The 25,902-nt window shown below is 38.6% G+C and overlaps 1 protein-coding gene across 5 annotated transcripts in view; it reads left to right on the plus strand.

Moving 5' to 3' along the window:
- The window catches only part of LOC124622098, a 118,140-nt gene that overhangs the window by 72,613 nt on the left and 19,625 nt on the right, over positions 1–25,902 (plus strand). For all 5 annotated transcript variants that reach the window (XM_047147700.1, XM_047147697.1, XM_047147695.1 and 2 more), the window contains 4 exons: positions 1,299–1,518; positions 4,882–4,984; positions 11,050–11,201; positions 20,171–20,282. In XM_047147700.1, the coding sequence (XP_047003656.1) occupies positions 1,299–1,518; positions 4,882–4,984; positions 11,050–11,201; positions 20,171–20,262 (567 nt within the window). In that variant the 3' untranslated portion in view covers positions 20,263–20,282. The remainder of the gene's footprint in view (positions 1–1,298; positions 1,519–4,881; positions 4,985–11,049; positions 11,202–20,170; positions 20,283–25,902) is intronic.

A 25,902-nucleotide genomic window follows, 5' to 3' on the forward strand; every position in this document is an offset into this window, starting at 1 on the left:
GCGGGTGAATAACTGAAGACCTTAGTAAACTGGAAGACTGTGTCAAGTTTTTGGTTTCTAAAGAATGCCCAGAATCATTACACCTTGGCTTTCAATCAAGTACTGGAAAAGGCATGGCTGTCAAGTGCACCGCTGAAAAGTTTTAGTATTTTAGACCCCAAAGAATGAATAATGAGGAGAAGCTGCAGTGACATGTTAAAGTTTGCAAAAATGATGGAATTTGATGGCTGGCCATGATTACTTACTTGACTAGTGGAAGGTTCTACAGTTTGAGAAAGATGACCCAGTTACAGATAACACAGGTATTGACAATTAACTGGCTGGAGCACACCTCAAAAAAAGACTCATCATCTATAGACTTAAAGTATCCATATGTTTCAAAACTTGTTAAAGTTTCTATTACATTGTCCGATGGAGATGCAGACACAGAGAGAAAATATTCCATTTTGAAGCACACATTAGGATAAGATACCGAATATGTTAATAAGTTTGTATGAAGGGAAGAAAATGGCCATACTCCATCCAGCGTCATAATAAAGAAGTTTATTATGGTCTTAATCGGTCTTTTTGGTAAGCAATTATCAAAAATGAACAGTTAATTTGTGCCATGTGTGTTTATCGAAGTAATTTTTCACCTTTTAACTATATTTTAAAAATATTTTATCACCTTATAATCACATTTTTCAAACATTTTGTCACCTTTCTTGCCTTTTTCAAGTCCTGCCATGGCTCTTAAGCCTGTTATCGGTTACTTTGCCATCAATGCAATAAAAAATGTTCATTCTTAGCAATTTTCTAAATCAGAACTCTTTAATACCTGCAAAATCTGTCATGCCAATCATTTATGTAGAGGGTTCAGTACAGTGGTACACACAGACTTTAGATACTGCTGTACTATACTTTCCTTTGTAAAAAGTCAGTGGAGTTTATAACTTTTCTCCCACCTTTTGCTGGTAAATAAAGGAGGGAGTTTACTGTTGTGGATAAATGATAGTTTTTGGGCTCAGCCCATGACAATAGAACATCTCCGTTTTTGACATCCTGCTTATAGCCCAATATGATACCTTGCCTATTAAAATCATCAATGACAATAGATATCGGTTTCTATTAAAAGTTTCCTGGTGGAGCGAAACTCAACTCTTGAAAATAGATGTGGCTGTAATGTTGTCTTATGTCACAGAATAAGAATTTTAATTTAACAAACTCAACTTATAAAAGCTATTAGTTCCATTGAAAACACTACTGTTGTAAAATAAGATTTTATTGAGTTTAATAAGCTACAATTGATCTCCTTACAGTTACATGGGAGTGTGGTGAGAGACCTTACATTTCTGCATACCTCTTGGCCATGGGTGCGTGGCCAGCAAAGTGCCCTGGTGACTGCTGCTGCAGAGGGTACCATCAAGGTGTCAACACTTGATGGGCGAGTGCTACATTCATATCAGGCAGGACACAGAGTAAATTCTGTGAGTCCTACACCAGAACCTTTCAACCTTGCTGCTGAAGATGGCTTTTACAGTAAGTTACTGATTGTAAAATAATGAAATGTATTAGATGTAGGAATCTGCAGCTGCTAGAAAACAGTAATTGGAAGCAAAGCTGTCCATTTATCCAACATTTCCGGTGTGCTTGATGATCTGTAGGTTGATGCATTTGGACTTTGTGCAGTCAGTGATACAAAATTCATTATATCATAATGCTATTAATTCATAATAAACGAGGTGACTCTCGTAAGAGTCGTCAGGTGCAGTTTCTGTGGCGTTTCTGCAGATATTTGCAATTTAATGTTTGCAGTGTGGAGCTTGAGTCAGACCAGACAAATACTTCTCATTATGTCTTTCATGTGACACCCATTGTTGATGGAAAGTGATGGTTTGTTCCCTGTTAAAAAAAATTATTTTTATAGTGAAATTTTATGTGGCCATTCATTGATTTGTATTAACAAGGGCAATGAAACATGAAGAATAACAACTACTGCAGCAGTAACAGAACCACCCTGGCCTGCACTTGCTGCTACCAGCATGCAGCAGCGCTGTTCAATCACTGCCAGAGTACTAGTTAATATTTGTGTTTCACGTTACCTTTTAATTCACATCGATAAAGAAATATCGCACTAGACTAATTTGGGACATTTCTATACAATTGGAAGGTAAAACCCTGCTTTAAAAATAGTTTTGTTTGTAATGGGAAGCAAACTGACTCTTTCTGCCAACACTGGGCATTGTGTGAAAGATGTGAAAAGCACTATTTGGACTGACTCTAGCTACACATCACAAAAATGAAATTCCAGATATCTGCTGAAATGCCAGAGAAAATGCGCCAGACGACTCTTAGGAGAAACAACCCGTATAATGTATATGTTTTGTATGTTAAATGATCTCCAAGCAAAGTGTCTTTTTATTCCCAATTTTTAGTGAATCCTCACTTTGTCTGTTCCTTTCTTTCTCTGTTTCACACATGATAATAAAAAACTGGTCAGAGACTCACTAATGTAATAGCGCAGTGCTGTCCTTTAAAATATTCATTTAGGTTGTTATTTATAACTTTCATTCATTGACAGAGGGCATTTTGTTACTTTTTATTTGAAAGAAGTTCTTTCTGGTTCTTGCTTTTCTTTTAAACGTCTTGCAAGTCATAGAAGTTCAATTTCAAGTTTATATGTTGATTTTTTTTCCTTCCTCTTCTTCTGTTGTGTGTGTAGAGCTGGGATCCAAAATGGGTTCCTTCTCCTTGAAATGTGCCTTAAACATAACAATGAAAGGTTCCTCAGTGAGTGACTTAACAAAATATTGCGAATAATATTAGGCTTTTAGTAAATTAATAACCACATCAAGAATGCACTTTCCAATGATGGTGGGCAAAATACCTGTTTTGAAAGCATTGTAAGTTGCAGATAAATTGATAGTTCTGAAAATGAATGCAATGAACAGTTAAATGCACCACTGTCAAAAATATGGGACTGCATCAAGCCTGTATGTTACATGTTGTCATTGTTCAGTGCTTTATGACCAATCAGTTGAGAACAAATCTTACACAGAATATTATGTAGAACCAAGAGAAACCATCCTTACATTAATCTCAGAGGGCTTAACAATAGAACACGAATAGTGTTTGGTCATTCCATCATCAGACAATCCGCTTCCAACTTCACACTGAGGATCACTGAATATCATACAAATACAATGAAAATTATATACATGACAGGGAAATGAGGAAGGTAATTGATTTTGCAGTAATTATAAGTGATTAAGTATAATGAACATTTCAATTATTTCTGTCAAACAGTGGTACATTGAAACTTCCATCTGTTCACTCAGAGCTCATGTAGAAGGAAGATGAAAATTTAAGATAAAGTAGATGAAGATCATTCTATTCATTTGTTATCAATGACATAACGTGAAAGTTGTATGGCATTTCAGATACTTCTCTCTTATCATAGGGTTTCTTTGATTATAAAATTAAAAAATAAGAATTTATATGTTTTTGCTTATATCATTTCATATAAAATATCTTCACGTAAATACACTTAGGAATTCAGTATCACTTTCTCACAGACAAAATATTGTTTAGAGGTCACATAAAAGGATAACGCTTCATCTTGCAACCTTTCCCCCTCTTGCCCTGGGTAAATGACTTTTTAGTTCAGAAAGCCACTTTCTTTTTTACGGGTGTGTCTTTATAGTCTACAATGTGGTAAGCAAACTAGTATTCAAAAATGAAACATAATTTGTTTTCTGGTTGTGGATAGAGTCATACAACAAAGCTAAACTTAATTACAAGATGTTTGACATACAGTGTTATCCAAACAAGTAAAAATGCTAACAGCTCAGATATATGTCAAAATGTCTTAAAACTGGTAGACCTCTTCCACACCAACAAAACAATGAATAAGATTTGAAGCCACAAAGCATTGCCAGCAACATGTGATGCTTGTTATGAAGTGTTTCAATAGCTTCTTAAGAACTGATTCCAATCCCGAGAAAGAGCTATGTAGAAATTTGAAGAATCCTTGGCGGTAACTGACAAGCTGTAACTTGTTCTTCCATTCCACATAGCACCCAACACAAGTTTAGTAGAATTCAGGAACCTTACTGGCCAGTCAATTCCATGGAGATCGTCACCTTTGTGCAAATTATACACCAGAGCTCCATAATGGACATAGCATGTGCATGGACATTGTGACCCATGAAGAGAAAATGTGGACAAAGCACACCTCTGAAAAGTCATACGTGTTTGCAGTATCATGTATCCATCATGTGGGTGTACCATTGGACTTCATTTGAGCAGCAGTGTGGATATAGCATGGAAATGTGTTGCAATCTTTGTATTCACAGTATTTATTTTTAGCCTAATTATTAGTATGAACATACAGCTGAGTCACATTGTGATGTTGCAGTGGGTGTAGATAGTTATATAAGTTTCTGAAAGAGATCTGCCTGAAGCTGATTTATGGCTGAATGTTAGACTTTCTTTTACCATGGTGAATGTGCAGTGGTGCAACTTGAATGCATTTGGCATTGTGTCAGCTAGCAGTACCTTTTTGACACTTGTCCAGGAACTAGTGCAGTTGAACATATACAAAGAAAAGAATTTCTCCCAGTGCGGAAGGCACACATTTGCATTTAATGACATTCCAATGTTTGCTTTGTTCCCTATCATAACTTACGATACCTTCACCAAGTAACTATTTCACTCATATAATTTTATGTGAGTAATTTGAACATTTGTTTTTTTGAATGCTTGGGCTAGTTTTCATACATGTTTGCTGATTAACCATTCAGGGTTTAGCATTTATTACACAAAATATATATATTTTGTAGCAGATGAATTTTTAATGTGTATTTAAATGTAATTGTAAAATATTTCTTTACGATTTTGTAGGTGTGATAATGACAGGCGGCGATGTAGTTTCTGCATATGTGCCTGATGCAGGTATTCAAGAAATTTTAAAAGAACATAAAGACCAACAAATTTGGAAACTCAGGTAATATTTTATTATATGCAGCCATTTAATTGAATCCTCCTACACGTACTACTTGATTTTTTTTAACTGTTGGTCTCCCAGTGAATCAGAGCTATATGTATTCTGAAACAAATTTTGTTTTTATGAATGGCAGGCTCCATGTGGTTTCCAAGTTGTGCAGGCACCGTAAACCATAAAATTACCAAATAAGCAGCAACCACTCGCAAAATCACGTTTTATTTATTCACAGCCAAGCTGTTAATCAGTTGAAATCAATTTGCAAAAGTGAATAAATAAAACATGATTTTGCGACTGGTTGCTGCTTATTTGGTAATTTTAAATTCTCTCTCTCTCTCTCTCTCTCTCTCTCTCTCTCTCTCTCTCACACACACACACACACACACACACACACACACACACACACACACAACATTCCTCCTTACACAAAGGGCTCAATGTTATATGCTTTAAGAATGATCTGTTGCAATTGGGAGAATTCTGTTAATTCCCCTATAAGGTGTATACATACTATGTGATTGTTTATGTATATCAAGACCTTTAATTAGTCCAGTTATGATTTGTATAATTTGGCATTCATACATAAAGAACAGTGATAGCTCAATTTTTATTGGCCCCTGTAACTGTGCTGTTAAATTCTACACACCTAAAAATAGTTACGAAATTGTACTGGAGTAAGTGAAAAAAGAAGCTGCAGTGAACTCAGAAGTTATTGTAGACATCACAGTTCTACATTAGGAGCAATTCTGTGGAGGTGCTCTGCCCTTGCCTATGTCCAACCTCGGGATGGCCACACCCAACATCTGTCAGAGCCCTGATTGAAAAAACTATGATCTAAAATTTAAAGTGCGTATAATTTTAACTTTCCAGTGGCAGAACGACAATAAAATGCAATGAATGTGATTTTTGATGTTCTGATGAGACAGATATTTTCGAAGATGTGGATAAGTGGTCACTTCTGAGAACCATTTTGCAGAAAATATGATAGTAATGCTCATCTATTTGGAAATTCTGAAATTGAAATTAAAGTGCATATAACTTTAACTTTACAGTGGCAGAACATGAGGGTCATTCAAAAACTGATTCCTTCCATTTAAGAGATGTGATCAAAAGGTAAAGGAAATTTTTGTTTATCTTAAAGAATCTTTATTTATTCATCAGTATCAACCTTGCCCCTCCAAAGTTATCCCTCTCAGATATAATACACTCACACCAACACTTTTTCCAATCTTGGAAGCACTTCTGGAACCCACTTTTCATTATGTTCTTCAGTTCTTTCAGTGATTCTGTTTTTACTTCAACAGTGGTGGCAAAATGACATCATTTTAGCATTCTCGTCAGCCTCGGGTATAGAAAGAAATCGCATGGGCCATGTCTGGTGAATATAATGGTTGAGGCAACATAACAGTTTTGTTTTTATGTCACTAATAGAGACAAAATGATGTCATTTCATGGTTCTCTTCAGTCTTGGGAATAGAAAGAGGTGCATGGGGCCATGTCTGGTGAGTATGGTGACTGAGACAACATAACGGTTTTGTTTTTGCCAAAAAATCGTGAACAATCATTGAGGTGTGAGTGGGAGCATTATCATGGTGCAATTTTGATGAGTGATTTTGCCACAGTTTTGGTCATTTTCTTTGGATTGCTTCATGCAAATGGTGCCTATCTTCTGGGTAGTATTCATTATTGAACATACGACCATAAGGCAGGAACTCGTGGTGCACTATCCCATTGAAATGGAAGAAAACAGTGAGAAGTACCTTCACATGTGATGAAACTTGCCTAAATTTTTGGTCTTGACTCTTCAGGCAGTTTCCATTGGGATGAGTGGGCCTTGGTTTTGAGGTCATACCCGTGTACCCATGGTTTGTCATCCGTTATAACCTTCTTTAGAAGTTCTGGGTTGTTGTTGACTTCATTCAGCAATTCCTGAGCAGTGTCTGCGTGACTTCATTTTTGGTCGAAATTGAATGATTTGGAACAGATTTTAATGCTACACTATCTTTGCCCAAAATGTTTGAAAAAATTGTTTAGCGTGAGCCAAAGCATACGCTGATATCATCAGCAACCTTTTTGATGTTGATTCAGGGTTTTCCAGAACTGTTTTATTTACGTCTGCCACCTTGTCATCAGTAATTGATGTGCTAGTGTGTTGGGGGTAGTCTTTGTCTTCTACGCCTTCTCAATCCTCCTTGAATCTGTTATACCACTCATAAACTCCCGTCCTACTCATAGTAGATTTTTCAAAAGCCAGAGTCAATGTTTCGAATGCCATGCTGCTCTTTATTCCAATTTTTCAGGCAAATTTATCTTCTAAAGTAAAATTCACCGAGAAGTCAAAAACACATATAACTTTTTTGATTATCAACAATAAACGAAATATTCAAAACAGCTGAAAATGTAAACTTATACTAGGAAAATGTGTACCAGCAAGGTAAAAAAACTTTTTTTGGAAATCAGATTTATATAGCCTATGGAATTAAACAATTCCCATTATTTTTTGATCACACCTTGTATTTTCATTCAAACTACAACACTAATTCATTACACACTCTTGCTAAGAATGAACAAGAGGCTGGATGCTGTGCTTGAAAAAACCTGAACCAAGTGAGTCTAGTCACTGCCTTACATTTTTAATTACAGTATTTGGGTCCATCTTTCATAGGCGCATTGAGGCGGAAGTCTGATAGTGTTAAATGAAGACTGTGTTCTCGGTATATTTTGCAGTGGCATGCTTCAATAAAATCTTCTCAGGTTAGAAAACATGTTATTTTGAATAAAACACTCAATCTTTTGACAGCTGTCTCTGCTATCATCATCAGGAGTTGCAGTCACTGACTGCTGGGGCTGGCATGGTGTTCTGCTTATATAGATGTAATGGCAGCATCTGGAACCTTCCAGAGAGGGCTGGAGCTGCGCTTGCTCAGAAGGCAAGTTGGGCAGCTCCTAGTGACTCCATACTGTCACAGGACCAAGTGACATCACCTGCACGAGCTCCCAATGCCACATTTGAAACTGCCACTCCCGCATCCTTACGTGTGTCAAGCCTACGTCTTTGCTTTTGCTAAGTTTCCAAAGCCCGCCCCCATTCCCTACTAAGTGTGTACCTCCGGTCTCTGTTAAAATTTTAATAGAGACCAGGGGCATACCCTCAGTAGGCAATGGAGGCAGACTTTGGACATTGAGTAATAGAAAAGATGTAGGCTTGAGCTTGTAGGGACACAGCAGCTGGAATGGCAGTTTCAGACATAATGCTGACTGCTTGTACAATGTGACATCACTTGGTCTCCTGTGTAATGGGTCTCCCTTCTCTAACATTACTTTTTTTTATAGAAATAACTGATACAATTTATATTATTGATTCTTGTATAGGTGAACTTTATATCAGCTGACTAAATGAATGAACTTACATGATTTTGTATATGATGTGTTATGATTTAGGCTAAAATATGTAAAAAGAAATTAATTTGTTAGTAGTCTGTACATACAGCTAAATTTACTCTTCTTTTAAAAATATTTGAAATTATGAAATTTCTGGCACATTTAAAAATCATATTATTAATTGTACAATCTAACGTTAATCATTAAATTTATTTCTGGATTCATTTTCAAAATAAGTATATATTTTAGTGAAGATTGTTCTTTGGTCAAGAAAGTTTGTGAACTCTTTTGCTTTGTAAACTCTGGAATATTGTGAGTACCGCAGAATGTAAGGAGTAGTGGTCATGACTCTGATGGAAATGCGTTTATTTTGCTAATCTTGTCAACAATAATGTAATTAATGGTTTTTATGAAAATGGAGATTGTGAAGTTGATGTGTTATAGAAGAATGGGATAAAATAAAAAGATTCTCATAGCAACTGGCAAATCTTCATCAGTTATTCAGTTCAACAAGAACCCGCAACATTATAAAAATTACAGCCTCACGAATGTACCATAGATGCAAGACTAGGAGCCAACTGCAGTGAGATAATGAAGATAAGTAAAAAGTTGTTTCTTTCGTATATCTTACATCTCTTGAAGCTTTTGAAAATAATGAACAGACTAAGAGGAATTTAATGGTGATGTGTGGGAGGGTAAGATTACAACAGGCAGGACAGAGCCACTAGGAGCTGCCCAATTTGCTTCCACGCATGTGCCACTCTGGCCCTCTCTGGAAGGTTCCAGGTGCTGCCATTGCATCTGTATAAGCAGAACACCTTCCCAGTCCCAGCAGTCAGTGATTTTCACTCCTGATGACAGTGGTGGAGACAGTTGTTAAAAGCTCAAGTGTTTTGTTCAAAATGCTGCAGTTTGTAAACTGAGATGATTTTGTTGATGCTGAATGAGGACTGTATTGTGGGTCTGATAGGACAGTCCAGCCAAACTTGTCAGTGAGTTACATGGTCATATAAATGTTGTTGGGCCTGGCATTATCGTGTTGCTACCGGACTTCATGTTCTTCTCTGATATGACTGGAAGTTTGAGCTTTCAGCTTATCAGTCATCTTAACATTCAGCCTGTCTCAAAAGACTGTGCACTTAACTTTGCATGCAGATGGCTGTGGATTGAACTTCTACTTTATCAGAGAATTGGCATGTTACCACTACATAGACTGTCTTTAATGTTCCAGCTCATAATGGCAACACCATGTCTGATCACTTACGTTTTTGATGTTCAGAAGATCGTTGCTTTCAGCCTTTTATTGGTCTAGCAGGTCCCGACAAGTTCTCCATCTTGGATACGCATCCTGATGACCAATCTTTGCGAACTTTGCAGTAACCAAGGTTGCATATCATCTTGTCTAAGGTATTACAGCCAATATTCACCAGTGCACACAATTCCTTGCCCTGCTGATCATCACGTATGAGTGGGTGGGATGATGTTCATTATGAGGGCTAGGAGCTGAGCAGGGGTGACCAGGATGTGGCTTGTTACATGCAACCACTTCACCCACTCCATCTCATTACCCACACCTACTACAGGGTTTCAACACACCTGTAGCAAGTGCCAGTAGACTTCAGTTGACATAGTTTGTTTAACAGTGAAGAATTCAATGAAACATCTGTTCGTAGTACACACCTCAATGTCATACGCCATTTTGGGATTCTCCCTTGGTGCTGTTATCTGTCACAAGACAGTGAAAGCAACACATTAGTGGGAATACTGCATCAACATAATCTGCCTCAGATACTCAGTCAACAGCATGAAATTCACACTGACCCTCATAAGCTTAGAATTGTAATATTCTGCTGACCATATTTGTGCCCAAAATAACAATACTGAAATTATAAGCATAACAATTGATAGTGGAAGAGAGAACGCACAGTATGAAACATGGAAAGAATAAGTCAAAAAGCCTAAGCATACAATATTTCTCGTTGAATGTCTAAGAACTGCTGGCATATCAGAGAAATTATCTCTGTTGCCTGACATTCACACTTAAGTTTTTGTATTGTGTTCATCTTTTTTAACTCCCAAGTCATGTTATGCTGTGCACCTCTACCAAGCAGGTAAATGGAGGCTGTTAACCATATGACTGTGGAGGCAAACAACTTCTTCACTTAAATTTTATCTGGTCAATAATTATGCATTTCCAGAACTTTATTAACTATAATAAATTACACTGCACTTGGAGGCATTGTACAATTTATTCCTTTCTCTAATAAGTTGGTTCTATGGCAATATACCGAGCTACACTTCTAAACTTGATTTGATTGGATTACATATTGTACATGGCTTCCTTGAGTTGTTCCAGGCAGCTACCAGCACATCTCCACATCTCCTTATGTGAATTTGAGTGGTTTACTCAGAGATATGCTCAGTATTGAGCATGTACTCCATCTGTAATGACTTTGTCAATGCAGCTTAAAAAACTTCTTTCTTTGTTCTAGATGTGTAAGTGAAAAAGTGAAAATGTGTTTGTTTTTGTGAACAGAAAAGTAGCTGTATGGTTGTACTAACACATTTTTAGGTTAACCTTTCTTCTTTATTGAAACAGAAATGTAGGTGTTCAAGAACAAAACTTCTTTATGACTGTCATTAAATTTTGTCTAAATGTGTTTGCACAAGTTGATTAATTTTTGCAGGTACACATCAAATGGAAGCCAGTTATTTACAGTCTGTGAAGGTGGCCTGGTGAGACGTTATCGTCGTTACCCAGATCATCACGAGTTCCTAGGTGAAGTTTATCAGCACAAGGGGGATATCCAAGACATGGACATTTCACCATATGATGAATGTATCCTTTTCATTTATATAAAAAAAACCTGTACCGTAAAATATGTTTACTTTACTAACAATTGTTATTATAGTGTGTTTTATTTATGTATTACTTTCAACCGTTTCCTTATCTAAGAAATTTTCCTGACATTCATCGGGAATGAAAGTAAAATCTAAAACTGGATAAGGATTTGAGCCCTGCTTCTCCCACTGCAAGTTCAGTGTGTACACCATTGCATAACCTCACTTTGTCCATTGAAGAATAATGATCAACCAGAATTTCTAGAGTACTCACTGGTATTATCCAAGTAGGCACTCACATATGAATACAACTGTCCAAAGGATGTACACTTTTCATGAATTATGCATTAACTTAATTGATGTTGAGAGGTGACTTCTGATTTATTGTCAGCAGTCAGTTGAGATATAACTTGGAGAAGGTTCTGGAAAGAATTAAAATTTCTGCTGGTCCTGTGTATTTTCAAGCAGAACCAAATGTTACAATTGATATACAGAAGTGTGGCTTAAATACAGACATGCTGGTGAAACAATTATGCCCGACACTTTTTTAAGAACAGTTGATTCAGTGCTGCTGCTGGTGCAAGAAGAGCAAAAGCACAGTTCTGGACAGCTATACATGTCTTGCATGAAGGTCATTGATCAAGTATTGCTGCTCCAGAAACTAACTTCGTTTTTTAGATGTACAATATGAGTAAAGGTTGGAGAGTCCGTCAGATGGTGATGTGTTAATAGGATAGAGGTACAAGATCGACATGAAGTGTTACCGGCAGATTGTGCTAAACAGTGATAATGAGTGATGTTAACACAAAAAAGGCACAAAAACAAAAGAATGATTCTTCAGTGGGAAACTGAGAGTATGATACAATAAGTGACAGAGGTCACATATTAGAATTTGCAGAGAACATTATGTTTAGGCCTATCCTTAAGACATCCTTTCAGAAGCAAACACATTATTAGAGATAGGATAGTCTGAACATTACGAATTCCATAGTCAGAGAATGGTAGGCTGGACAACAGGTACAGAGAACCAGTGCCATGACCCCTGTGAAATTCTAGGGGTTATGGTAATTATGACAAGATTTATTGAACAGAATTCATAGAGCAGATGTAGACAGTGTCCCAGTGACAGTGCTTTCTTAATTTGGCACAAAGTAGTGGGAAGTGGCCACCATTGCAAGGCCTTTGGATTGGGCAGGTGGCTGCAGTGAAGAAGTGAAGTCACCACTTTCGTGGCCATTGAGTTGCATCAGGCCTACAGATGTCAGACACACAGCAGACTCTGATGCAGGCTGGCCATGCTATTAGGTGCAAATGCAGCAACAGACCAGCAGCTTGCAGTGGCCCGGTGCAAGAGGCACCCGAGTGCAGACTATGAACCGAGTATCCTTTGAAGGTATGCTGAAATCAGTTGATGTCAGCCAGCAGCAGGCCCCCAGTGGGAGGCACTAGTTCAGCTTGTGGCAGCATCAGGACTAGGCCCATAGGTCAGCAGCTAGCAGAGCCAGGTATTCGTTGTATTTGAGACCAGTGACCCACATCAAGTTGACAGCTGGCGATGATTATATCCCCTTGCAAGCAGTGGTTGATGATAGATACTGTTGGGTCAGGAAGCTCAGCTTTTATTCTGGCTTGCCTTAGAAAAACTGCCACTGGGTATCTTAGGAGGCCAAAGCAACAGGTGACAAGCCCATTGTGTGGTAATCTGCACGTGCTTCATTGCCAGAGTAGAACATTCTACCATGGTGGCTCAACATTTTTCCAGTGCTGACAGTGGAATGTGATAAGCAGCTTGCCAGTGCTCTTGGTCGCATGTTGTATAACCGACTTTGGAAGGTAGTGATGTAACAGCATAGAAAATGTACTCGGTAGGGCCACGTTAAACTAAAAATGAAATTCCGTATATTCTGTGAAAAATGAGGAAATTGTACAAGATTTAAATGATGGAAGGATTAAAGTAAACACTCACCATAAGGTTGAGGCGTTGGTAGTCAAGTAAACAGTACTGTAATTGTCATTGAGATTTTGGAGTGTGTACCTTCACACATATGGCTACATTCTCCCATCACTGCAACTTAACTGAGCAACCAAATAATAATAGGAATGTAACAGAGTACGCTGTACTAAGCAAAACTATTCAGATGAACATCATGTTTCAAGTACAGTGCAAGGAGTGTCTCAGGTACTGCACGGAACCAGAGGCTGCGCTCACTATGTTGCATTCCCAGCCCATCGCTTAGATGGTTGTGGGTGGCATCCCGTTTTTAACAGAGAATAAACAGGTGCAACCTTGAAAAAATCCTGAGAAAATCATTGTGCCATTTAGCACTTCAGACTGATGTGTCAGTAACATCATCTCATAGAACTACGTACAAATTTAAACTGAAACTTTACGTAGTAACAGTAGACCGTTAGCTAACCAATTCACACACTGATACACAACATCTGTACTGTAGCTACCTATTCCAGCCTGTGCAGGTTGACCCTGAAATACTCCTTTTATCTCACGAAACATGTCTGGCTTTATCAGGGCATATGAACTCTCGATACAGTTGACACTGAAGCTCTGAAATTGCTCATCACCTACATCAGGAGCAGGGTGTATATGACCCAGGACAACAGGGAGATCCGGGAAAAACCCGAGAATTTTTTCATCCGGGAGAAAACCGGGGGAAACCTGGGAATATTTTAGAATTCTGGGATATTTTTTTTGTTTTAGTTTTCAGTTAAATTTTTGTAATTTTGACTGGTAAGAAATAATACTCTAGCAAAGGACATTCCTGCATCCCACTACTGCAGAATAATACTGCAGCAATAAAACATGAACGAGAGAAAAAAACAAAAATAAAACCTAAGTTGCGAAGGAAATGCGCCATGTACTCAACAAAACACAGTGCCCATACTAGCGTCTGCCAGTAGCAAAATGTATCAAAGGCTTTAGGAACACAGTGCAATGCTTCATAACAACAAATTGCCTCCGATGAGCATGATGTCACAACTGTTTACATTAGATTCGTGTGAGCAGTTGTGAGCGGGCCCATGCGCATGCGCAGTTGAGTCGCGCATGTACCTTCTCCTGCGTCTGGCTACAAAAGTGTCACCGTTAGCTGTATAAGCAAGCAGCAACATGCTACCTGTAAAAATTGTACTGGCATGCACAAGCTGCCATATTCACTGGGAGCAAACTTGGGTATCTGCCCTGGGCAGCAATTTAAGTCAAGCATTAAACGTCTTGCAGAACAATGAAGTTATTTTTGTCAGTTTGCTTAAGAAATATGGCTTTATTAATCTTTTCTGCTGAGGCAGTCAATTTATTTGAAACAAAGTGTTTAATTCCACACTATTGGCTAGTTTCAACTGTTCGCTGCATTTCAAAAGAGTATGCTTTCATCTTATAGCACGTATGGCATTATGCCACAATAAAGAACAAAAAATGAGATAATACAGTACTGGTACTTGAAGAAAATTTACAACCGAATCTGGACATACGAATGTGCACTTTAAACCGAATTATGCATTTTAGTATGGTTCACAAAATTCCTCTGATGTCTTGTTTCTTTTATGACATAATGTAAAATGTTTTGATGTTTTACACGTACGAACATACAGGCTTCCTGCATCATCGTAGCTGCGCAAGCGCGGTGACCCCTGTTATCTGGCGCTCTCTGGCAACTGCTGAAACAAACCTCTTTCTAACAGGTCGTGGGAAAATATTGCAAATGATGGATTGAAAAGTGTTACTTTCAAAGTAAATTTCCTTTTATGCAAGATGAACTAAGTGCGAGAATGCGATGAATTTCGTAAATCACAGAGCATTTGACTCTCATTGAAAAATCGACTATTTGAGGATGACCATTTAGAAAAAAATTTGAGCCCAGGAGATCAGGCATTTATGTCGGTATTAAAAAATTTACTGGCACATTTGTGTGATGTATCTTAAAGTGTAACACATGCAAAAAAGATCAACATTATATGTGAAAGTTTAGCTTCTCTTGCAGCTTATTAATTGTCGAGACCAGTATTATATGTGAAAGCTCTGCTTTTCTTGTAGCAACACCATGTTTATTAATTTACACCATTAACTTTTCCTATTTGTGTGTATGTGCTACTTAACAGTGATAATGTTGTTGGCTGACTACATCATGTGTCCTAAGCTCTGAATATCTACTGTATCAGCTGACGAGATCACGTGACATGAGCTATGACTGACATACAAAAGCGCATCACAATCTCGATTTCAATGCTTCGGAAAGTAACATGCGGTGTTTGGTGGAATTTGAATTTATACTTTCTTAATATGAAAATATGCAGTGTACATGGCCTTTTTTTCTGAGTTTCGTTTTCTAAATGGCTTAGAAATTCTTCGCCGGTGTAGAAAACCATAACCATTCAAAGGATTGATAAGTTTTACAATTCCGAGGAAAAGTATGCTGTCACTTAACATGGTAGAAGTGTATTTTCACCCAGGAGAAAGTGTGTTTTTAACTGGGAAATCCGGGAATTTTTTTTCCTAGTATGTGTACACACCCTGCAGGAGCCTCTGCACAATGTGAAACTAGGAGTGTTGTATGCAATTAGTGCAACAGGTCTTATTCTACTTATCTTCTCCCACCAAAACATAACTTCTGACACGTATTTGGACAATATACTGAAACCTTTTATTCCAAGGAACTAATGAAATGACCAACAGGTATAATGGCTTGCAGGACTGGAGATATTGCATACTCTGTATGGGAAACACCCTGTATCTTCAAGAGAGAGTGGAAAGATGCATTGAAACTTTAGTAAGAGGAAAAATTTAAAACAATAAGAGCAATGAAGAGTGCGATTGCACTCAGTAGTGTGAGTGCAGCACTTCGTAATGGCTTTCTTACCCCGTCTTTTTAATTTCACTAAAAACTGGATAATGACACTACACTTACCCCCACCCCCGATCCCTGCAGTAGTCGAGCAATCTTCTTTGTTCACGAATAGTAGTAACAGGCATTATCTGCTCCCTCTGCTGCGAGCAAGTGGCATGGTGATTGGCTTGAAGATCCCCTGCTGACACCAGTCTGATGTGTGTTGTTGCACTCAGTCAGGTGAGTGGTAGTGACAATGGGCCAGGAGGCCCGTGGATGCACTGCTGACGGAAAGAAAGGTGTTTATTGAACTTCAATTACACATTGCGTCATTAGCAAGGCAAACACACCTCACTCTGCTGGCCCTTGCCACCGCTGGCTTGTGGACGGCTGCTTCTTTCGGCAAGGAGTTTCTCACACATAGGCTCCCTGCGATACTGACAACAGTCCAGAGGATGGCCAGCAGCCTCAGTAGGTCATGGATGTGGCATCAGTGGCACTGTGTGTTGTGCTGTGATGGTGTTCCTCTGGGGAACAGTGTCTCCTGGTGACTCAGCCCTGCATGCATTCATTGCGGTGACATGTAGAGACTGCTGTGTGTGGGACAAGATCTGCTGCTCACTGGCATCAGTCGGATGGCGGCTGGCAGGTCAGCAGCACTGTGGCACCAAATCCCACACACATCTCAGCGCTGCTGGCAGCTGACCCAAACTAGTGTCAAACCTGTGGCTGCTGCTGACGATGCTCAGTCATCTCATCATCCAACATGGCCCTGGTGTCGTGGTATTGCCGAACTCCGAAGTGTCTCTCTTCAAAATGCAAATATTTATTTGGGCCTGGTGACCATTTGTTATAGCAAAACCTGCCACCAAATCATTTAGTCCATAACAGGAGTCTTGCCCTACTGTGGTGACATTCGCCTGCTCGCTACGGCTATTACCATTGTGTGGTGCAGTTTTCCACTGAGTTTGGCTAGCCCGTCTTGCAGTCCTGTGTACTTGTTATTCTGACTCGCATGTTTCCACACCATGACTACCAGCCTACAACTGCTATTGCAGTACTTTACGGCAGCTTTCTTACCACTTCTTATTAATTTCGGTATAAACTAAGTAGCAAGACTACAGTATCAAGAAAAGGAAGAAAACAGATGTCGGGTGTATACCACATTTCCTTGGTTTAACTAACAACTGAGATACAAATGCGCAAGCAAATAAAATTGTTTTTAAATGTCTGTGTAGTTAAGGAGATGATACAGAAAGCTAAACACATAGCTAATCATGAAAATAACTACACTCTAGAAGTAATGCTGGGAATGGTGTATACAGTCATCTTTGGCATTAAGAAAAGAAAGGCTATCCAACATGATGGAACGTCTGTAGGAACATTTAAAACTGAAGGAAAGATAACAGCAAACTTATTTACAGAATATCTTTGAAATAAATCAATTCTCTGAAGTGGAATAATGCTGTTAAGTTTTATGCATCACAAGAAAGGAGACAGACATGATGTATTAAACTGTATACCTCTTAATCAGGATCCTCACTCCTAATGTAACTGGTATTCACTAAAATATGCATAAAAAACTGTGTAATGAAGCAAAGGACCAAACTGATTTCAGAAGTGACTATAGCATAATGGACAATTTCCAAGTTGAGAATGAAATTGTAGGATGAAGCAAAGGAAATGAATTATCACGTTGCATAGGAGTCAAAGATTTCACAAATTTTTTGACACTTTCAACCAGACGTATACAATAAGATATTAATTGATCCTATTTCAGTATACTGCTGAAGATGTCTGTCTTATAGCTGCCTTAAACTTTCGAACTGTAAACGTCAGTCTGACAAGGAGATTTCAAATCGCCAGAACTACTCTCAACAATAGTAGAGGACATTCACAGAGCCCTAAACTGGGAAAAAAAGAGGGGAACATTTATAACTCGCTTTGGATTGTACTGTTTTCCCCTAGTGCAGATAAAATTTTCACCACTAATGCAATAACTTAGAGAGAAAGCTTGGAGGTAGATATGAAAATAAATTTTAATAAAGTAATGCATTGAGAAGAAAACAGAACAAATTAACAATGAAGTCATGGAGTCAGTTGATTAATAGTGACTTTAATATTAATGAATAGGAGTAGGGCAAGATATGGAGCAAGGCAAATGAATAATAGATGGACTAAGCAAGTAATTTTCTGTATTCCAAGAGGTCATAATTCGTGGGGAAGTCTAAAGGAAGCTATTACCCAGGCCTAAATACCAAATGGCTGTTGATGATGATTATTTTAAGAACCTCCAACTTCCTGCATTGTACACTATAGACACCTGGCTGAAAATGACTTAAAAGTTCGTGGCTCTCTCCATCCGTAATTCTGGAATTCAATATGGTGTTGTCCCACCCTTAGCCCTGATGACAGCTTCCACTCTCGCAGGCATACATTCAGTCAGGTGCTGGAAGGTTTCTTGGGAAATGGCAGTCCATTCTTCACGGAGTGCTGTACTGAGGAGAGATATCGATATCAGTGTGAGGCCTGGCATGAAGTAGGCGTTCCAAAATGCCCCAAAGGCGTTCTATAGGATACAGGTCAAGACTGTGCATGCCAGTCCATTACAGGGATGTAATTGTTGTGTAACCAACCTGCCACAGGCCGTGCTTTATGAACAGGTGCTCGATCATATTGAAAGACACAATTGCCATCCCCGAATTGCTGTTCAACAGTAGGGAGCAAGAATGTGCTTAAAACGTCAATGTAGGCCTGTGCTGTGATAGTGCCATGCATAACAACAAGGGGTGCAAGCCCCCTCCATGAAAAACACAACCACATGATAACACCACCACCTCCAAATTTTACTGTTGGCACTACACACGCTGGCAGATGACGTTCACCAGGCATTTGCCATACCCACACCCTACCATTTGATTGCCACGTTTATCAGCTGTCAGCGGTCTCTGTTAGTCAACAGACAAGGTGGCCTGTGCGCTTTAGTGCTATACGTTTCTGTCACGGTTCCACTTCACTATCACATTGGAAACAGTGTGCCTAGGGAGTTGAGGAGTGTGGAAATCTTGCTTACAGGTGTATAACACAAGTGACACCCAATCACCTGACTACATTCGAAGTCCGTGAGTTCTGCGGAGTGCCCCATTCTGCTCTCTCACTATGTCTAATGACTACTGAGGTCTCTGATATGGAGTACCTGGCAGTAGGTGGCAGCACATTGCACCTAATATGAAAAATGTATGATTTTGAGGGTCTCCAGATACTTTTGATCACATAGTGTACCTGCCAGTGTGTGTGTGTGTGTGTGTGTGTGTGTGTGTGTGTGTGTGTGTGTGTTCTTTAGCTCAAGAAAGGATTTATTCCAAAAGGTAAGCCCCCTCCATGAAAAACACAACCACATGATAACACCACCACCTCCAAATTTTACTGTTGGCACTACACACGCTGGCAGATGACGTTCACCAGGCATTTGCCATACCCACACCCTACCATTTGATTGCCACGTTTATCAGCTGTCTGCTACCTCTAACTTGTCAACTGCAGTCTCCATAATTCCTAACTTATAAAAGACAAAACTGTCCTTTGCTTGGAACATCATAGTGCTTTACTGAACATGTTCCTGAAGGCTGCGGTACTCCACTGCATTCCTCCAATTTTCAAACAAAAAACGCTGTTAAAGGGAGACCTACAGAAATAAAAATGTCAGAAATGAATCCAATAAAGCTGTTGCATGTTTAAAGGGTTTATGTCAGTCATTCAAAGTGGAAGGCAAATGCTCTCCGCCCCCTCCCCCTCCCCGCCCATCCTACACACACACACACACACACACACACACACACACACACACACACATACACCATCCTATGTTTAGTCCATCACTGCCACTGTTCCATTCACAGTAAACAGATTATTTGGACAGGCATGTGATGACTGGGATAAAGTAGTGAGCAAGGTATTATTTCAAAATTCTAGCTAGTAGTCATTATTCTTTTGATTCTCTCATGATGAATACACCTGATTCTGACACATTTCAGTAAACTGAGATAACAGTTTGAAAATGGCAATGACTCGTTTGTAGTCCTAGTATTGTACACTCAGTATTAAATTATTTTCCTGAAATTGTTTGCAGATTTAATTACAGCATCTAAGGACAGATCAGTTGGTGTATTGCGCCTGGGTGCTCCAAACCATGGTTGGACAGAATACAGTGAACTGACATGATAGTAAATGCATGTTGCCAGGTATGTAAACTGTGAAGATGAAGATGTTACAGATATAAACTTAAGTAACATGTTATACAGGTTTAAGAGAAATTCACTCACTTGGAATTTGTAGCACGGTTCCTCACATACTAACAATAACAAAAATGTCTGTCACAAAATTTCATCCTGTACATATTTCTGGCAGAAAATGGACATTGAAGGTTGGCACCTGGCAGCACTGTAATCACAAGTACAACTACTACCTCTGTTGGCATAGGAATAGTGATGTGCAGTTGGTGTAGTGGATAGCATTTTGGGTTAGCATGCAGGAAGTCGAGGGCTCAATTCTGGGCTGAGGCATATTTGTTTTTATTTGCCAGTTTCATTCTGCCACACAGTACTGTAGTATACGCCATTTCTTAACCCACACCTATCTGACATTTACATAATATGGTGTTTTGTAATGGTGAACATAATGAAAACTTGGTCAGACAAGTGAGAATAGACAGTTGAAACAAATGACCTGTTATAGAACACAATAACTACAAAAACAGTATCAATTTCGAGGTGGTAAAGATGATTGAACTGTTAAATACTTCAGTATCTACTAGTCATTTACGCTACATGCAGTGAGTCCTCTGAGATGTAACACATTAGCAACCAGTGACAATAATTTCCATATTAATGACCACATGACGTTTACAAAGGAATACCTTTCCCTCAGAGCAGATGATCAAAGCAACCCCCCTGCATGTCCAGACACTGCACGACCCGCTGGATCATACAGCTCTGGATTCTTCACAACATGGCTGCGTCCACAGTTACAAGAACAGCATGAACACACTATGTGTTCTTCCATATGTGTCGGTGGAGTAGAGTACTTGTGCTCCTTCAATTGTCCCCACAGAAAGAAATCCAGGGCTTAAGGTCAGGTGAACACGGAGGCCATACAACTGGACCTCTCCATCCTAGCCATTTCCCTGAGAATTTTCTATCTAAATACCATTGCACGTTAATTCCAAAGTGTGAAAGTGCACCATCATATTGGAACGATAACCTCTGTGGAACATGAAGAGGAACATAGTCCAGTGTGTCAGCAGATAGTTTGAGAGGAATGCATGATACCTCCGTGCAGTCAACCACTCAGACCAGAAGTACGGATCCAAAATCCTATCTCTTAATATTCTGGCCTAGATGTTGATGCCAAAGCAAACTTGATATCCTCTGTGGTGGGTGACGTGCGGATTAATGTTACACCAATGGTGGGAATTGTGCATATTGAAGACACCCTCACAAGAGAATGCTGCTTCATCTTACCATGTTACAGTGTTTATGAAGTCGTTGTGGGCTTCCTGTTGTTATTAGAATCTTTCACAGAATTGCTACCACAGATGACCATCTGCAGGATGCAGATGTTGCATTAAAGAATAATGACAGGTGCACAGCCCATGCTCGTGCAGTACGTCAACGACTGTGCGTTGTGAGACACGCAGCTGCCTTGGTAAGCTATGTGTACTTCGCTGGGGCTCTTATGGTATAATGACCAGAATAGCTTCCTCAGTAGTTGGAGCACAGCAAGTCCATGGATGACCTCTGTCATGTTGTTGTGAAAGAAGAGAACTCGTCTTCCAAAGGCATGGCTCCAGACAACAAAACACGTTTTTACCTGGATGAGGTCAACCAGGATATCTATTAGCATGTTCATGAGCAGCAGCAGCACCAGCCCGGCAGTCAGATACACCAATGTCCAGAAGCATATCCACATAATCATAGTTTGTGTATGCCATACGTATGCTACACTGTTTTAGAATAACACAAGAAGAAAATACTATACGTGTATGAATGTACATGGAGTCTGTTGTGGGTGCGTTACTTCTCTAGCAGCTAGTCCCTGTCTGGTGAACAGTGCATACAGTATGAACACATCACTAATTGCATTGGGCTGTTGTACCTAACGTGGATCACTTCTCTTACAGATATTTTCTGCATGATTCATCCTGACATTGCTACTTGTGAAATGTTAGTTTTTGAATTATACTGTTTCCCTAATGCTAATGGACGTGATGTTTCCACATTTCTATTGATATAATAATAATAATAATACTAATATAATAACAATAATAATAATAATAATAGTAAAACCAAACATTCAACACAAACCAAAAGAAATTTTACCAGACAATAGATAACACACACATTAAAATAGACAATCCACCAAACATAACAGACATGGAACACTTTTGGAGCAACATATGGTCAAATCCGGTACAACATAATAGACATGCACAGTGGATACAAGCAGAAACGGACACATACAAGATGATACCACAAATGCCAGAAGTGATAATTTTGCAACATGAAGTCACCCGAGCAATTAATTCTACGCACAATTGGAAAGCCCCTGGAAATGATAAAATAGCAAATTTCTGGCTAAAGAAGTTCACCTCAACACATTCACATTTAACTAAATTATTTAACAGTTACATTGCAGACCCATACACATTCCCTGATACACTTACACATGGAATAACTTATCTGAAACCTAAAGATCAAGCAGACACAGCAAACCCAGCAAAATATCGCCCCATAACATGCCTACCAACAATATACAAAATATTAACTTAAGTCATTACACAGAAATTAATGACACATACACCACAGAACAAAATTATAAATGAAGAACAAAAAAGCTGCTGCAAAGGAGCACGAGGATGCAAAAAGCAACTGATAATAGATACAGAGGTGACATATCAAGCTAAAACTAAACAAAGGTCGCTACACTACGCATTCATTGATTACCAAAAAGCTTTTGATAGTGTACCCCACTCATGGTTGCTACAGATATTGGAAATATACAAAGTAGATCCTAAATTGATACAGTTCCTAAACATAGTAATGAAAAATTGGAAAACCACACTTAATATCCAAACAAATTCAAACAATATCACATCACAGCCAATACAGATTAAGCGTGGAATATACCAAGGAGACTCATTAAGTCCTTTCTGGTTCTGTCTTGCTCTGAACCCACTATCCAACATGCTAAATAATACAAATTATGGATATAATATTACTCGAACATACCCACACAAAATCACACATTTGCTATACATGGATGATCTAAAACTACTGGCAGCAACAAATCAACAACTCAACCAATTACTAAAGATAACAGAAGTATTCAGCAATGATATAAATATGGCTTTTGGAACAGACAAATGTAAGAAAAATAGCATAGTCAAGTGAAAACACACTAAACAAGAAGATTACATATTGGATAACTACAGCAGCTCCATAGAAGCGATGGAAAAAACAGATGCCTATAAATATCTAGGATACAGACAAAAAATAGGAATAGATAATACAAATATTAAAGAAGAACTAAAAGAAAAATATAGACGAAGACTAACAAAAATACTGAAAACAGAGTTGACAGCAAGAAACAAGACAAAAGCTATAAATACTTATGCTATACCAATATTGACCTACTCATTTGGAGTAGTGAAATGGAGTAACACAGACCTAGAAGCACTCAATACACTGACACGATCACAATGCCACAAATATAGAATACATCACAAACATTCAGTAACAGAAAGATTCACATTAAGCAGAAAGGAAGGAGGAAGGGGATTTATCAACATAAAAAACCTACATTATGGACAGGTAGACAATTTAAGAAAATTCTTTATAGAACAAGCAGAAACTAGCAAAATACACAAAGCAATCACTCATATAAATACATCGGCTACACCATTGCAATTTCATAACCACTTCTACAACCCTTTAGATCACATAACATCAACAGATACGAAGAAAGTAAATTGGAAAAAGAAAACACTATATGGCAAGCACCTGTATCATCTAACACAGCCACACATCAATCAAGACGCATCCAACACATGGCTAAGAAAAGGCAATATATACAGTGAGACGGAAGGATTCATGATTGCAATACAGTATCAAACAATAAACACCAGATATTACAGCAAGCATATTGTTAAAGATCCCAATACCACAACAGATAAATGCAGACTTTGCAAACAACAAATAGAAACAATAGATCACATCACAAGCGGATGTACAATACTAGCAAACACAGAATACCCCAGAAGACATGACAATGTAGCAAAAATAATACATCAACAACTTGCCATACAACATAAACTAATAAAACAACACGTTCCCACATACAAGTATGCACCACAAAATGTACTGGAGAATGATGAATACAAATTATACTGGAACAGAACCATTATAACAGATAAAACAACACCACATAACAAACCTGACATCATACCCACCAATAAAAAGAAGAAATTAACACAACTAATCGCAGTATCCATACCCAATACAACAAATATACAAAAGAAAACAGGAGAAAAAATTGAAAAATACATCCAACTAGCTGAGGAAGTCAAGGACATGTGGCATCAGGATAAAGTTGACATTATACCAATTATACTATCAACTACAGGAGTCATACCACACAATATCCACCAGTACATCAACGCAATACAGCTACATCTAAACGTATATATACAACTACAGAAATCTGTAATTATTGATACATGTTCAATTATCCGAAAGTTCCTAAATGCAATGTAACATATACCGTACAGTTAACAGGAAGTCACGCTTGATCAAGGTCCCCGTCACTTTCCATTTTTAACCAGACCTAAGGTCTGAGAAAGGAAAGAAGATAATAATAGTAATACCGTATGGAAATACTAAATAGAATGCATTTATCAGACTCAGTGTTAAAAGGCATAATTAGTGGTTCCATGGTGATATGTATAACTGGTAACCGAGTTTGGAAACTATGTGCAAAGGACGTTGCTAGCACTACTGGAGACATAAGGCCCTAATGGAATCTAATGGACCTGAACATGGTAAGAACAATAATCGATGGGACCATTTGTGGATGTACATAGAAAACAAGTCCGGAATCTCGTAGATGCAGTGGTGTGAAACAGTTCGCATCCACAACTTGCAGAATCGAACACTCGACCTTCTGCATACTAACCCAAAACGCTATCCACAACACCAACTGCACAGTAGTGATCCTATATGCTGACAGAGATAGTTAATGAACATGCAGTTACAATGTTGCCAGATTGCCAATCTTTAACATTCATTTACTGCCAGAAATATTCTCAGGGTGAAATTTTGTGACAGACATTTTTGCATTGCCGTTTTTTCCCCAACATTTGAGGCTTTAATGAAACAAATTGGTTACACATGTATCATTCAAAGTATTTTCCATCGCTGGCCACTACTTTCTCCCATCTTTTGGGCAGTGTACCAATCCCTCGTTGAAAAAATTGTTCATCTTTTGAAGTGATCCACGAATCAATCCAATTTGTGACTTCTTCATGAGATCGGAAGTGTTGGTCAGCCAAGCCATGCGCCATTGATCTAAACAGGTGATAGTCAGAGGGAGCAATATCTGGAGATACGGTGGATGGGGTAGGACTTCCCATTTTAACATTTCCACGTACATTTTGACCTCTTTTGCAATTTGGGGTTGAGCGTTGTCATGCTGCAAAATCACTTTTATCATGCCTCTCGCTGTATTGCGGCTGTTTGTCTTTTAATGCTCTGTTCAGATGCATTATTTGCATTCGATAACAAGCACCTGTGATTGTTTCACATGGTT

This window comes from Schistocerca americana, chromosome 7 (assembly GCF_021461395.2).
Source record: "Schistocerca americana isolate TAMUIC-IGC-003095 chromosome 7, iqSchAmer2.1, whole genome shotgun sequence".
NCBI lineage: Eukaryota > Metazoa > Arthropoda > Insecta > Orthoptera > Acrididae > Schistocerca > Schistocerca americana.